General features: G+C 31.3%; 1 protein-coding gene across 4 annotated transcripts; it reads right to left on the bottom strand.

The window, feature by feature from the left end:
* Positions 1-280: 280 nt before the first annotated feature.
* On the bottom strand, positions 281-12,926 carry LOC109817121 (ribulose-phosphate 3-epimerase, cytoplasmic isoform). Of its 4 annotated transcripts, XM_020382316.2 has the most exons (10): positions 12,765-12,926; positions 9,220-9,286; positions 5,835-6,032; positions 5,747-5,751; positions 3,100-3,162; positions 2,884-2,990; positions 2,673-2,770; positions 2,361-2,453; positions 2,205-2,246; positions 281-684 (listed from the first exon to the last, which is right to left on the bottom strand). In XM_020382316.2, exons 3-10 carry the CDS (start codon positions 5,949-5,951, stop codon positions 526-528), a joined length of 684 nt encoding a protein of 227 aa, XP_020237905.1. In that variant the 5' UTR covers positions 5,952-6,032; positions 9,220-9,286; positions 12,765-12,926; the 3' UTR covers positions 281-525. The 4 variants fall into 4 exon arrangements, with proteins under 4 accessions (XP_020237905.1, XP_082928514.1, XP_082928515.1 ...); XM_083072388.1 differs by lacking the exons at positions 5,747-5,751; positions 5,835-6,032; XM_083072389.1 differs by lacking the exons at positions 5,747-5,751; positions 5,835-6,032; positions 9,220-9,286 and having other exon boundaries at positions 12,765-12,906.
* Between the last annotated feature and the right edge of the window lie 1,480 nt (positions 12,927-14,406).

The raw sequence follows: 14,406 nt of genomic DNA, 5'->3' as shown, positions 1-14,406 counted from the left end.
GAGTCTAAGATATGAACTAAAATACAAATCAGATTAGGTAATTATTGTTCTAAATGAATATGAATCATTGAATTGACATACAAGTGTCAATGAAGATAAATATTAATTACTAAGGATTCAACTTTGATATTGCTATTTTTACACTATGGGTAATATAATATAGCGCCGGCTAAACAGGAAACTATTAATATGATTTTGTGCTAGAATGCTAGTGTAAAAGCTTGGTTACTTACTACTAACCATACGTGGCACTCTCTTTTTATGATGTCTACACATAATGTAAAAATACTAACAATGGTTCAAAATTTAAATTTAAACACAATGTTCTTTAGCAAAGGAGTTAGGTGACAATAACATGTGTCATCCCCTTTTGTGCCTTTATATATTTATGAAATGCACACTTGATACAGAAATATAAAGAAACATTTTCAAGTCACATTCTTTTATTCGACTTATGAAAATGTTAACATTAAGCATATTGATTATAGGAAGTGTACGGTATATAACTTAAAACAACATTTTTTACTATATCATGGTGTGTTGGGCTTTCTCCACGGAATTCCTCAGTAAGGATATTACTTGAGCTGGCTCAGGGGCTCCAAACACTGAACTTCCAGCAACAATGCAATTTGCCCCAGCTGATGCGGCCATGTCTATGGTTGAAGGCCCTAAACCACCATCAACCTGAAATTGAGCTTGTTTTAGTTGTTGCAAAATTAATATGAGCATGCTAACACAAGCATTTAGGGACAGTTTGGATTAATTTATTTAGTGTACATGAGCTTATGAAAATAATTAAGGACTTATTGAATAATAAGGTTGTCAGTAAAATTATACGGCCGATGGCAATAAGGACCTTTAAGTGCCATATTGTCATAGCAATCTATTGCGGACACAATGTGTATATATATATATATATATATATATATATATATATATATATATATATATATATATATATAATATGATGCAAAAACACAAAACTAACACATATATTAAAACCAATAATATAACAATCTAAAATTCATGGCATTCATAATTTAGTGAAAGTCATCATAAAAAGACATAAATTCCTAACCAACAAAAGGATTAAATGGTCATCAAAACAAAGAAACAATGTTAAAAAATAGCAAAACACGGAGGGAGAAGTTGCAGAATCGCGAGCGGAGGGAGAAAGAGAGATTCGCGTGCGGAGGGAGAAAGAGAGATTCGCGTGCGGAGGGAGAAAGAGAGATTCGCGTGCGGAGGGAGAAAGAGAGATTCGCATGTGGAAGGAGAAGTGGAGTAGAATCGCACACGAGGTGGTGGTCACGTTAGAGGCAACTGCAGCTGCAGAACTCATCGGAGGAGGCACACCGTTGACGTTGCACATAGGAGACAATGTTTCAGAACTATAGGGTTAGGGTCTTATTGCGAACCTATTAAGGAAAATGAAAAAAATGGAATGCCCAAACCTAGAAAAAAAAAACCTAGGCCCAAACCCGGAAAAATGGAAATCAAAAGCCCAAAATGGGAGCCATGAACGTCGTAAATTGCCACGTCGTTACTGCTATAATGGCCTATGACAAACCCGTGCCATACAGAGGCCAAACAACCATAACGGAACGCAGCAGTCGCCGCCATAATTGCCATTTAGCAACACTGTTGAATAAGTGCTTATGTATTATGTATAGGTTATTTTATAATCAAGGAGGAAATAGGGTTAAACTGATTCTATATAAGCTATAAGCTATTTTCATCTGAAGAACCTTGTTGAGATAAACTGAAAATAATTTACGAATATATCATAACTTTATTTCATAAGTTCTCCCAAACACTTACACAGATGCCTTTGTTATAAGATAAGTCTAAATAAGCTATGAATAAGCTCTTCCAATAAGAACCTTAATCACCTCCAATATTCGTGAATACAATAATTGGGCACTTAGAAATAATATTGAATGGGAAGTTTTGGTGAAAAACCATTATATAAAAGAAGTTAAAAGTGCAAAGGCAACAATTAAATAAAAGACCATTTGTTCTTTATTCAAAAAAATAAATAAATAAATGAAGAGAACATAAATAAGTAAAACATGAAAGATTTAACAAGTTCAAGAATCAAGCAAGCAAAAAATATCAATACTCTACTATGTATATAACCAGGAAGAAAATATGCATCTAACTTGAAAGGAAAGAAGTTAGAAACAAAAAATGTGCTGAGGTACCTCTATGTCAAGTGATGGATACTTCTTCCTAAGTATACGTACCTGATTTGAAATTTCAAAATGGAAGAAAAAAAATTAACAAAAAAATAGATACAACTTGCATAATTGACAAGAAATTTCAGTCACAAAGCATAACACAAGAAAGAGTGACGATACTTTATCCATCATCTCGGGCATAAATTTTTGTCCTCCAAATCCAGGCTCTACAGTCATCACAAGAACCATTTCTACAGGATTTTCAGCTTCCACCTGTTAGTGAAAAGAATAAAGATTATGACACATAAGAAAAAGAAAAGGAAAAAAAAAGCACACATGCATATGACATTAAGGGCTTCCAGTCATTGATATTATATCTATTCTCAAGTTTATGCACAAGGACTCATGCCACTCATAGATGATAAAGGCAGATAATAAAATCATGCTATACAGGTATGACCATATGAGAACCAGAGCTAGAAAACTACATACCAGAGGATAAACATCTCCAATGGGGGTCCTAGGCTTTAATGCTACACCAGGCCTCATGCCATGTGACTTGATTTTTTGGATAAGTTCTTTCCAGTTATCTATCCACAAAAATCACTTTTAAGAGGCTGAAGACAAAATATTATATAAAGGTGGGCATAAGAAAATGGTGTAAAAGGAAGACAAACCAAAAGAAGAAAGTATAGGGACCAACTTTTTGATGTCTCTACATGAAATGTAAAACCAGAAGCACCAGCTTTTGCCAAGGGTTCAACATAATCAAGAGGGTTTGTAACCATAAGGTGACAATCCAAATATCCCCTACAAGGGTTAATGGTTAATGACTAAAGTGCACCATATATCGTGCTAATAGGCAACAAAAAAAATCTGCATAAAATCATCTAGACCAGTGAAAAATGAAGATCGTTACATTGTGTGCTTTCTCAGACTTTCAATAACTGGAGCACCAATAGTTAAATTGGGGACAAAATGCCTGTACAAAATAGAGGCAAAGGGGAGAAAGGAAAGGAAACATGTTCAGTAATTTATTGGCCAACCACACAAAAAAATAGTAAAGTATAATAATAAACAAAATTAAGCACCCATGAGGTGACTACAAATAATCTATAGCAATACCAAGTCAGGTTGATGAATAAAATCCTTTCCAACTATTATGATTTCAATCTTTCATGTAGAATAGAACTAGCACCTAGATGCAAGCTTTAACCTACGGTTTTTACTTCATATACTCCAAGAGTAAGACTACCTGGACTTACTTCGTTCAATAACTCATGTTTTACATCAAATTTCAATGATTCAACCGTTCAATTTAAAGTTCTTAATGCATAGATTAAATCTGTAAATTTTTTAAAATTTGAAAATTATTTGATACTTCAATTCATTAATTTAAATTGACGAATAATCATAAAATTATTTTATACATTGATTCAAATTAATGAAACGAAGTATCAAATGAGTTTCAAAATGTTTTAAAAATTTACAAATTTGATCTATACATTAAAAACTTTAAATTAAACGGCTAGATCGTTGAAATTTGATATAGAACATGAGTTATTGAATGGAATCTAGACTTACTTTTGGAGTAAAAGGATCATTCCTTTATATATATATATATATATATATATATATATATATATATATATATTATCCTCCATGACATCTGCCATAAGTTATAAAGGATTTTTAGCCTCACCGCCATATACCGTTATCCACTATTAGTAACCTTAATGCTAATGTTCTAGTCAGGAAAGTTGTGAATATAAAATTTGGGGCAACTAAAAAAATAATAATAGCAAAAAAGGTTATTAAATCAAGATTCAAATCGTGAAGCGCCAAGCTAATTTTTGAATCATAAATCATAATTTGCATCAAATATAAGATTCAAAGACATGAGAAATTATTTCTAATATATCATATAGATGATATATATAGAGTTCATTGTAATAATTTTAAATTATGAATAGATAAAAGAAATTAACAATAAGTCTTATGAAATGAAATAAATGAAATAGCCAAATGGAAACAATGCAATGAAATAGACAAATGGAATGCAGCACTGAATGAGTGAGTGAAAAATAAAGTATTGGAATAATCAAATAGCATAAATGCTTCTCCAATTCATTTTTTAAAAAAAAATTAAGCTCATGCAACTTTTCAATTTTTTCATGAAAATTGATGAAAAAAAAAAGTAAACAAATAATTAATGAATCTTTGAATCATCTAATTTATATGTATGATACAAAATTGCAAAGATTCGTTTATGTATCATAAGATACAAAACTATTTAGATCATCTTATGATACAAATTCAAAGATAGTTGAATCATATTGACTTGCAAGGTTCTAATAACCATGTACAACACAATACAGACAATTTATATTAGAGAAATTTATAGAAGAGAATGAAGCACCGACTAGAAATGAATACTATAGCAGAACCTACACTTAAGGTATGAGATTACCAAATTCTTGCAATTGTTATTATTGAACATGAGTACATGATAGAAGATTGGCATCCTCCATCTGCTAACAAATCAATCCTATTGATAAGCTTGATTCAGAATGTAGTATTCACTAATATTCATGAATAACTATACCCCAATACATTCAACAAATGATTCACCATTGAACATTCTTATCCCTACTACATGAGAATACATATTCAAATAAACTAAAGAGTATATTATTCAATGTTAACCCAACCCAAAGCACCAAACAAACTTGTTACACCTCACTCAAATTCATTGTTACAAGCATAGAAGCAAAATAGACACTAAAGTCTGCCACAAAAATATTCTTACAGGTAAAAGAACTATCCCCGTTATCCTTGTAGAAAGATAATATTAAGAGTCATTTTGGTTAAACTTTAGAAACACTTTTAGAAAAAGGAAATGAAATAAGTTTTTCAGAAGTTAAAATTAACTTTAACATTTTGGAAAGTCTCACATCACATGTCTCAATTCTCCAGGTGCGGTTTATATATCTATTGAGCAGTTTCACTTAATTTCAATTAGCTTTAAGCTAAAATCTAATATGGAATCAGAGCCTAAAGTCTATCTTCTTGGTTTGCCTATTATGATAGGCATTGCCTAGTTCTAGAGAGGGGAAGGGCAATTTATATATCAATTGGACAACTTCACTTAATTTTAATTGATTGTAAGATGAAATCTATCAAATGAGCTACTTTATAGAAGCTCTCTCATATTAGTTTCTCCAAAAAGATATTTTTAACTCACGTATGAACTAGTAGTTTTAACTTGAAGTGAAACTTTTTTCCATTTTTCCTAAATATCTTTTTTTTTCTCCTAAAGATATTTTCTCATGTTAGTTTATTAACTTCTCCATAAAGATACTCATGCATGAGCTAGTTTTACCTAAACTTTTGTCCATTTTTCCTACTTACTTTTTTTTTTCTCCTAAAGAGATATTTCTAGATTAACCAAACAAAACAAGAAAAGGGAATACACAGAAATGCAACATAACCCATTAAATTTGGAGGTAATGGCAAAAATTTGAGGACAATTACAGCAGAAGCAAAGCAAGAGGCAAGGTCGTTACCCATCCTACAAATGAAGGAAAAAAGAAAAATATGAGCAAGTATGCATGAATATGAAAAAAAAAATGGTGAATCGGAGACATTGGTTACCATGATGTCCATGTGGAGCCAATCGGCGCCGAGGTTAAGCATGCGATGGGCCTCGGAAGCCAAATTGGCAAAGTCAGAAGAGAGCATCGAAGGAGCGATTTTGGGTGCCACTTCCATCTTTAACGAAAAGTTCGTCGACAGTAGTTGGTGACAGAGCAGAAAACGAAAGGAGCTTCTCTTCTCTTACCGGTAACAATACTATTGATGTCATCCATACACAAGTTTCACACCAAAAACTTGCATTATGCTTAAAAGATCAATTAGCCAAAAAAAAAAAACCAACAACTTTTTCTTATACATCAAAACTATAATGATTACACTTTGAACATAAGAATATGTGTATACTTTTTTAAATATGTGATTAGGTATATTTTATCTTCACCATTACTATGTTGATCATACATAAGAATAATACAACATTTTATTTTTTATTTATAATCATAATTTTTAAATTTAAATATATTTTTCTCTTTAATTTTAAGGTATTTTTATTCATTCATGCATATTTAATGATAGAGATAAAATAAAGGATTCATAATTTTACTAATAATATTTTAAAAAATTAGTGGTTGACTTTGATCTTATATCAATTGTCCTAATTTAAATCTTTGTTACAAAAAAAAATATTAAGGGATCTTTTAGTCTTTAAAATTAAAATTTGTATTTTTCAATTTAAATAATAAAAAGGCAAGTAACTAAGTTAAGTGATGGAAGGGTTACATGATGGAGGAGGGGAGAAAAACTAAACTACGCTGCCACGCAAACCACCTGATGGTGGTGGTTCCTTTACAACCTCGAAGATCTAGTTTCATGATAAGATGATGGGGTTCAAAAACCTGCCACAACGAGCGAAGAAGGACTTCATTGGTCTTAATGTGTTTAGGGTTGAATTGGAGGAGAGCGATTGACTTCGTCCCAAGTGTTTTATTGATGATACAATTTTGCATGAGTTGTAGGCACCATGAAAGGATGTAATGATAATTAAACTCTTGGGAAAAACAGTTGGTTACCCAATTATGAAGGATCGTCTTCAGACTACTTGGAAGCCTTCTCGTGGATTTGATATGGTGGACATGAGACATGGATTCTTGATGGTCAAGTTTAACTCTGCTATGATAGAGGTAAAGTGATGGATGGTGGTCAATGAATGATTTTTTATCATCACTTGACAGTTCGATAGGCTCCGGACTTCGTGGCTTCTAAAGAAATGATTGATCATACTCTTATGTGAATTAGGTTCCCTTATTTGGGACTGGAATTCTATGATGAAAGTGTCTTAATGGCCTTGGCAACTGTGGTAGGTAAGCCTATTCGTATGGACTTGACTACTTTGATGGCGTCTCGAGTAGGGATGGCAAAAATACCCGCACCCGCGAGTATCTGTGGGTGAAATTCGCTACGAATAATAAATGAATAGACTAATTGGATATTCATGGATAATGGGGACGGATAATTTTTTACCAATTTATAAATGGGACAGGGGCAGGTATGATAATATCCATACCCGCAGGTATTCATTTAATAATATTTATTAAATATCCTAATTATCCTTGTATCACATAACCCTAAAACTACACTCTCATTATTTTCTTTCCATAGAATTATGTTGAATGTAATTTGATTAATTTTTTAACTTTGATTGGACCAATAAGATTTATGTATTTTAAGTTGTTTACTTTCGTTTGGAATTATGAGATTGAATTATTGTAGCTTTGTGATATGAGACTTTCACTTAATTGTGTGAGATTGATGTATTTTAAGTTATTGATTATCTTGAATTTTTATTATTATTTCGACAAAATTAATGTTAAATAGAAGTTCAAAATTAACATTGAATTTTTATTTTTAACATTTCAATGATATTAAATATAAACTTAAAATTATTTGTAATATAATTTTTTTAATTTCTTAAAAAATTTATAAATATCCATGGATATCCGTGAATATTCAAGAAATTCATGGATACTCGTTTAATGGATACCCGCGCGGATATGGGATGGGTATGGGACCAATTTTCATCCAGCAGGGTGAGGGTGGGTTTACTATTACCCGCCCCCAAGGGGCTCCATTGCCATCCCTAGTCTCGAGGTAAATTTGCCAAGGTTTGTGTTGAGATTGATCTTACGTAGCTAGTGATAGGTCCATTTTGGTTTCAAAACCACTGGTTTCATGTTGAGTATGAGGATTTGCATTCAATTTGCAAGCATTGTGGGTTATATGGCCATACAATAGGGTCTTGTCAGGTCAAGGGGCCAAAGGCTAGTTCGATGCCAAGAGGAAAATCGGAGATGACAAAGTCTGTTACACCAATGAATCCTACTAACCCTTAGTTAGTTGTGCAAGATGAGAGGGTTCTTGGAGAAATCAAGGTGAAAAGAATATGTATGGGGATTGGTTGGTTTTGAAAAAAACGAATCATAACACAAATAAAGGTTATAATCCTTTGGTATATTCTCAATTTGATAATGTTGAAGGTAAAAGCCCATGTGGAATCAAATTGAGCCATAATAAATTTTTTGTATTAGGCAAAATGGCACCTAATTCTTCGAAGGTGCTATAATTCTAATAGAATTCATGTGGGCAAGAGGGAGCAAATGCCACACACATTAATGCTCATGCTAATAAAAATAAAAGACCACATGGTGGTAAAGGCTCAAGAACTTTTCATGTTGCAAAGTGCACCTAATAAGATCAAAATGGTGAGACCCTCAACGTCTAATAATATTATTTATGAGTCACATCGACAAATTGATTCAAATCAAAATCAAAAACTTGGCCCATTCTTTAAGGAGTTGGTCTTAGTACATAGCAAGGAACAAAGCTTGTTGCACAACTAGGGGCATGGCTTCCGCGCCATGCATATGGAAGCCTTAGCCCTGAACAAGTTGCACTTTTTGGAAGAGCCAGATCCACCAGACTTAATGTTGAATATGGGTAACCTTGATACTATCCAAAAGGAACAAGAAAAGCTACCAATTGAATTAGCCCACTGTCACAACCTATAAAATTTCGATCTTGTGATTAAATGATTTAAGTTTCTTTTAAAAATCTCATCAATTAAGAAATGTTCAGAGATCAAACTAATTCTTAATTAATAATTATGAAAATAAGATTTTGGAGTCGTCACTAATATTTTCTTCAAAACATTAAAAAAAGAAAAGGTTTTGAAAATTCAATGATGGCCTTAATAACCAAAAATTGGGTTCAGAGATCAGTTACGTGTGAGAAAGATATTAAGCACCCTTATAACGCCTTCAATAATATTCTATGATGAAGTTAAAGTGATAAGAATTAAAAAATTAAATATTGGAACCCTTTTATTAATATTTATTTACATGCTTAAAACAAGGAAATAAAAGAAAGAGTAAAGAGTTGACTGAAATACCTCTTTAACGAGCTTTATCAAATCTTCAACTAAGAAACTCTTAGGTGCTTTTTGACAACTCAGCACACTACATAAACATCACAAAATCTCAAAATATACAATAGGAAGAAGAGAGAAAAATTTTGAGCTATAAGGGATTCTGAAGTAATTTTTTCGACCTCCAAAACAATGCATGAGACTCCTATTCATAGACACCAGATACGGCCAGAACGGCCCATTTCGGTTACGGAATGGTCCGTTCTGGTACACGTTGCTATATGTTAAATTTTAAACTGCAACAGGCTATTCCGGATTCAAAACGGCCCGTTTTGGATATGCGTTTTACTCATAATAAACTACATCGGAACTGCCTGTTCTAGACCAATCTGTAATGAGTTATATTTCAACCTGAAACGGGCCGTTCCGGATTCAGAACGACCCGTTCTGGATATGCATTTTACTCATAATAAACTACATCAAAACTGCCTGTTCTAGACCAATCTGTAATGAGTTAGATTTCAATTTGAAACGGGACGCTCCAGACTGGGAACGGCCCGTTCCAATGTTGAAATTTAGTCATAACAAATTTAATTGGAATTGTCCGTTCCAGACTAGGATTAAAGGGCCTTTTTAGTAGTTTGGAACGGCCCGTTCTAGACTACTAAACCAGCGTTGTTGGACTTTGGGCCTTCTAATATCATATCATGTTTTTTCTAGTCCTTTGGGAGCTCCTTTTCTTCATGCTGCACTAAAACCCTTGCTAATTTTTATCTTGATTGATTTCTGAATAGTTGGTAATATAAAATATCTAATTAAGATTCTATTTTTATTTTGTACTCAAAAATAATCTTTTATTATTTATGATTTTTAGACAGAATAATGTGTAAACAAAAATTATTAAAGACTAATGCGAGTTTCCTAAATTACGAGGTTTCACTTTACATAGTTCAAGTTTTATTTAGGAATTAGAGCGGATACACTTTGTTATAGTATTAGAAAATTAATATTTAATTTTTACCATATATATGAATTATGTTAAGTCAAGTTTTGTCAGTGGTCAATTTTCTTTTTTTGGGTTTTACTATCAATATTCTTTGGTCTAGCGATTCAAAAACAAATTTTATTTGTAATAGTGTAATTGTCATGAATTTGAAAGATCGTTGCATCAAACTAAAAAAAATATTTACAAAATATTTAAACCATTGTACTTTTTTATTATCAAACCTAATTTGACTTCGTGATTTTCTTTCTCAAATTTGATTGTTGATTTATTATAAAAAACTAATTCAACTTTTATACACTACAAGAAAAATGACAATTTCCGACGGAAATTTCTGACAGAAACAAATAAATTTCCGACGGAATTTGGTATTTACTATGCAATTACAATGAAGAGAATGATTCAGAAGATTGATCAATACTATTAGGTTCATTAGGAGTGTGGATCGATTCTAAATATGAAAAATAGATTTTAAGGGGTGAGTAGTGTAGAGGTTCTATAAATGGGTTATAAACAATGTTAACTACAGATAAATATTATACAAATATTTAATTTTGTATATTTTATTTTTATTAGGACAAATTACATCCCATGTGATTTGTTGAAATTTCACACCATATCCTATGTTTTTAATGCCTACAATGTAATGTGTGTCGTGTGTCGTGTGTAATAGAGATATACCATGTATATGTAACGTGTTTCAAATAATGAAGGGGACTACCGTAAATATTAAAAAGACAAGAAGGGTACGTGTCAAGTCACAAGGAATATCAGTGTAATTTGCATTTTTTTTTTAATTAGGGTGTGTTTAGAAGAACTTATTCAAGTCTTTGAAAGTAACTTGAGATTAAAGTCTTTAAGAGTTGCGTGGCATCCACAAGCCCAAAACTTCACATTTGTCTACAAGCAAGAAATCTCACATATCAATATCCAAATTTGACTATTGCCTGGTATAAAAAACATCGATGATTTAATTTCACAACTTCACGTGGTCCTGGGCACATGGTATCCACGCAGCAGTTTCAAACTTACTAAAGCCATGAGGCTCGTCCCAGCATTAGCCAATTGCATTGAAATGACAATGAGCTGATTTGATATTTCACAAGAAAGAAGAACTACATACGAAAGAAATAGATACCAAATTTTAACGTCACTAATCATGTAGATAGATTGACCCATTTGCACGTGATTGGTTTAATTAAGCAAGCAGTGTACGATACTATAACTTCTTCATCTCAAGTTCTCAAGTTCCATGACTAACCAAACAGTTTACAAGGGAATGCTACAGAGGTAACTAACTAACTAAACCCAATTACAAACAACAAAATTGCATTGCCTTTTATGCAGATTTAACTTTCCAAAAATATTAATAACACACTTATCTCATAAATGAACACATTACAAAATGCATCAAAAGATTTATCACAGAAATGAACACACTTAGTTCATTCAAGAATTAACAAGTCTAAAATAGAAATGCTACCCCCTCTATAATATGTTACTTGACATTCAAAGTTTGTTCTTGTTGAGACTCACAAAACAGAACAAGTTTCTGTAACCTTATTTGGCTGGAAACAAAATGTGAAGGGGGAATTTCCATGAGCAAATTGCACAATGTTTATCTCTTAGCTCACATGAAAATTTCACCCTTGGGTTTTGGGCCCCCGTCATAGGCCCAGATCAAGGTTTTCCATTTAATCTCATATAACATTTGATTTTCCTTTATATTTAGTAATTTTGAGAATTGGTTCCAATTCCAATTCAATATACCCTATAAGAGTGGATAACCAAATCATTATTTAATTATTACTGGCATACATACTAAACTATAATAGCAATTGACAATAAAACAAATGAAAAACAATCAACGCAACATAAGCAAGTGTTGTTTCGAAAAAACAATCACGGCAAGAAATATTAGTGTATGCCCCATTCTCCTAGCATATCTTTCAGCTGATCTAGTTCATCCCTTGGCAAAGAAACCGTAAAATCCTCTTTCCCTTCATCACCCTCCACAAACGTCAATTTCGCCCCATAAACTATAAAATCCTCTTTCCCTTCATCACCCTCCACCAATTTTTCCACCACATGATTCTCAACCATCTTGTTCTCATCAATCAGTTTCACCAATTCCGATATTTCACACTTCCCAATTGAGAATTCGGCTTCAATTTCGCTAAGCACTATCAAGCCATTGGTGGGGGATTCATTTTCTGGGCGATTAGGTTTACTGGTGCACATTGTCACAGCTTTTGGTCCAAAATTTTGGTCCCTTAACAAATGCGCGAGTAACCTAAAAGACTTATTTCGAACTCAAGGCACCAAAAACAGCTTCAAAAGAGGCATAACCTAAAAGCTTTACACATTCAATTATTCATGCACCAAAACCTAGCCGTTCGCTAATTTCAATTCCTAGTAAACAACAACACCAACAATCCTCGTGTAAAACGAAATAAATAGAATTTCCAAATTCATAAGCGAAACGCATAACTAGGAGGTGTCATGGCCGGCGAAGAATGAAAGTAAAATACCTAACAGAGCGAGAAAGTGGGGAAGAATGAAATACCTAACAGGGAAGGAGGTGTCCTGGCCGGCGAGGGAGTCTGGAATGTGTGCTAGGGCAAGAGCCGGAAGGAGTGGAAAGCTGTGTTGTTAAATTTCAGAGGAAAGAATAAATGAAACTTAATTGTTAAATTTGAGAGGAAAGTAAATGGGTTGGCTTGGTTTCTAATAATGGGTTTAGGAGCCCATAAGTCCAATTCATGACAACTTTATTCAGTCAATATTAAATTAAAATATTATAAAATAAAAAATAAAAATAAAAAGCTATTTTAGTGAGTTGGTTTTTCATGATATGTATCTTGTTTAATCCTCTTAAGTCCTAACGTATGGACACTCTTCGTCATTATTTAGTAACGAATATAAATTAATTGTTTATATCATTGCACTATTTTAAAAGTTTAATTATTACAACAAATATTTTAACCAATGCAATGCTAGGACAAAGATTTATTTTATATCGTTACAATTTATAATAAAAAAAGAATTTTTTTTAAAGTGAATAAATAAATTACTACTTTTAAATATAATATTATAATAAAAAATTTTAATAAATAAATATTTTTAAATATATAAATTATATTTTAAATTTATAAAAAATTATATTATAATATAAGATTATTTCAATTATTAATAATTTTTTTAAATATTGAAATTTAATATAAAATTAAAAATTTATAACAGATAAGAGCTTGAGAAATATACTTAAAAAATCTCTAAGTGAAACAAACCAATTAAAAATACCATTGTCAAAAAAAAAAGTTTTCAAAAAGGAATAGTTCTATGTATTAAACGCGAATAATTATTTTATAAAAGAATATTTTTAAGAGTTATTCTTTCATATAAATATTTTGAAATATTTTTTTAACTTACCATTTAATTAAATTTTTTATTTATCATATTTATTTATAAATTAAATTTAATATTTTAAAATAAGTAATTAATAATTAAAATAATTATTTTTGGTAAATATAAAAAATTACTAAAAAAATGTTTATTTATCTTAAATTTAAAATATAATTCATATATTTAAAAATATCTATTTATACTAATTTTAAATATGATTTATATATTTAAATATTATATTTATATATATATATAATTTATTATAAATTTTAATATATATTATAAATATTCATAGATCCTAATTAAAATACTAGTTATGTGCCTAAAATATTATTATAAGAAAAAATTAATAGAATCATTTGATTTCCCTCTTGTTAAATATTTTGATAACGTGCAATTGCAGGGGCAGAAGGGTATAAATAGGTTTAGGTTTTAACTTGGATTTAGGGTTTAGTGTGCTACTTACATTTGTTTTAAAAGAAATATTTTTTTTTTATTCACTTCCCAAAATTGTTTAAAAATCTGTTATTTGTTAAAAACAATCATGGAGTTGTATAATAGGTAATAGTGTGCAAGTTGTAACTGAGAAGTGACACACTCAGATATTTTTGAAGACATCGAATGGATTGAACACGTGTTTTATCACGAAAGAACTAAAAACTAGTGGCTGATTTGCATGCCGACGACTCTCCTTGGCAAACAAGTGATAGTTACACATTATCACTTATTTCTTAAAAAAGGACTAGAGATAGTATATAACATAATATTCAAAATATGAATTGCATTACTAACTTGTACTATAT

The sequence above is a fragment of the Cajanus cajan genome, chromosome 4 (genome assembly GCF_000230855.2).
Source record: "Cajanus cajan strain Asha chromosome 4, NIPB_CcT2T_4, whole genome shotgun sequence".
In the NCBI taxonomy this organism is placed as follows: domain Eukaryota; kingdom Viridiplantae; phylum Streptophyta; class Magnoliopsida; order Fabales; family Fabaceae; genus Cajanus; species Cajanus cajan.
This window is presented reverse-complemented; position numbering and strand designations above follow the sequence as displayed.

Bases quoted from the DNA above. Each gene is read 5' to 3' on its own strand.
- LOC109817121 (XM_020382316.2), bottom strand. From the start codon at position 5,951: ATGGAAGTGGCACCCAAAATCGCTCCTTCGATGCTCTCTTCTGACTTT. The intron at 2,991-3,099 runs GTAACGATCTTC...TAACCCTTGTAG, and splicing joins AGTCTGAGAAAGCACACAAT to GGGATATTTGGATTGTCACC. The intron at 2,454-2,672 runs GTATGTAGTTTT...TTTCACTAACAG, and splicing joins TTGGAGATGTTTATCCTCTG to GTGGAAGCTGAAAATCCTGT.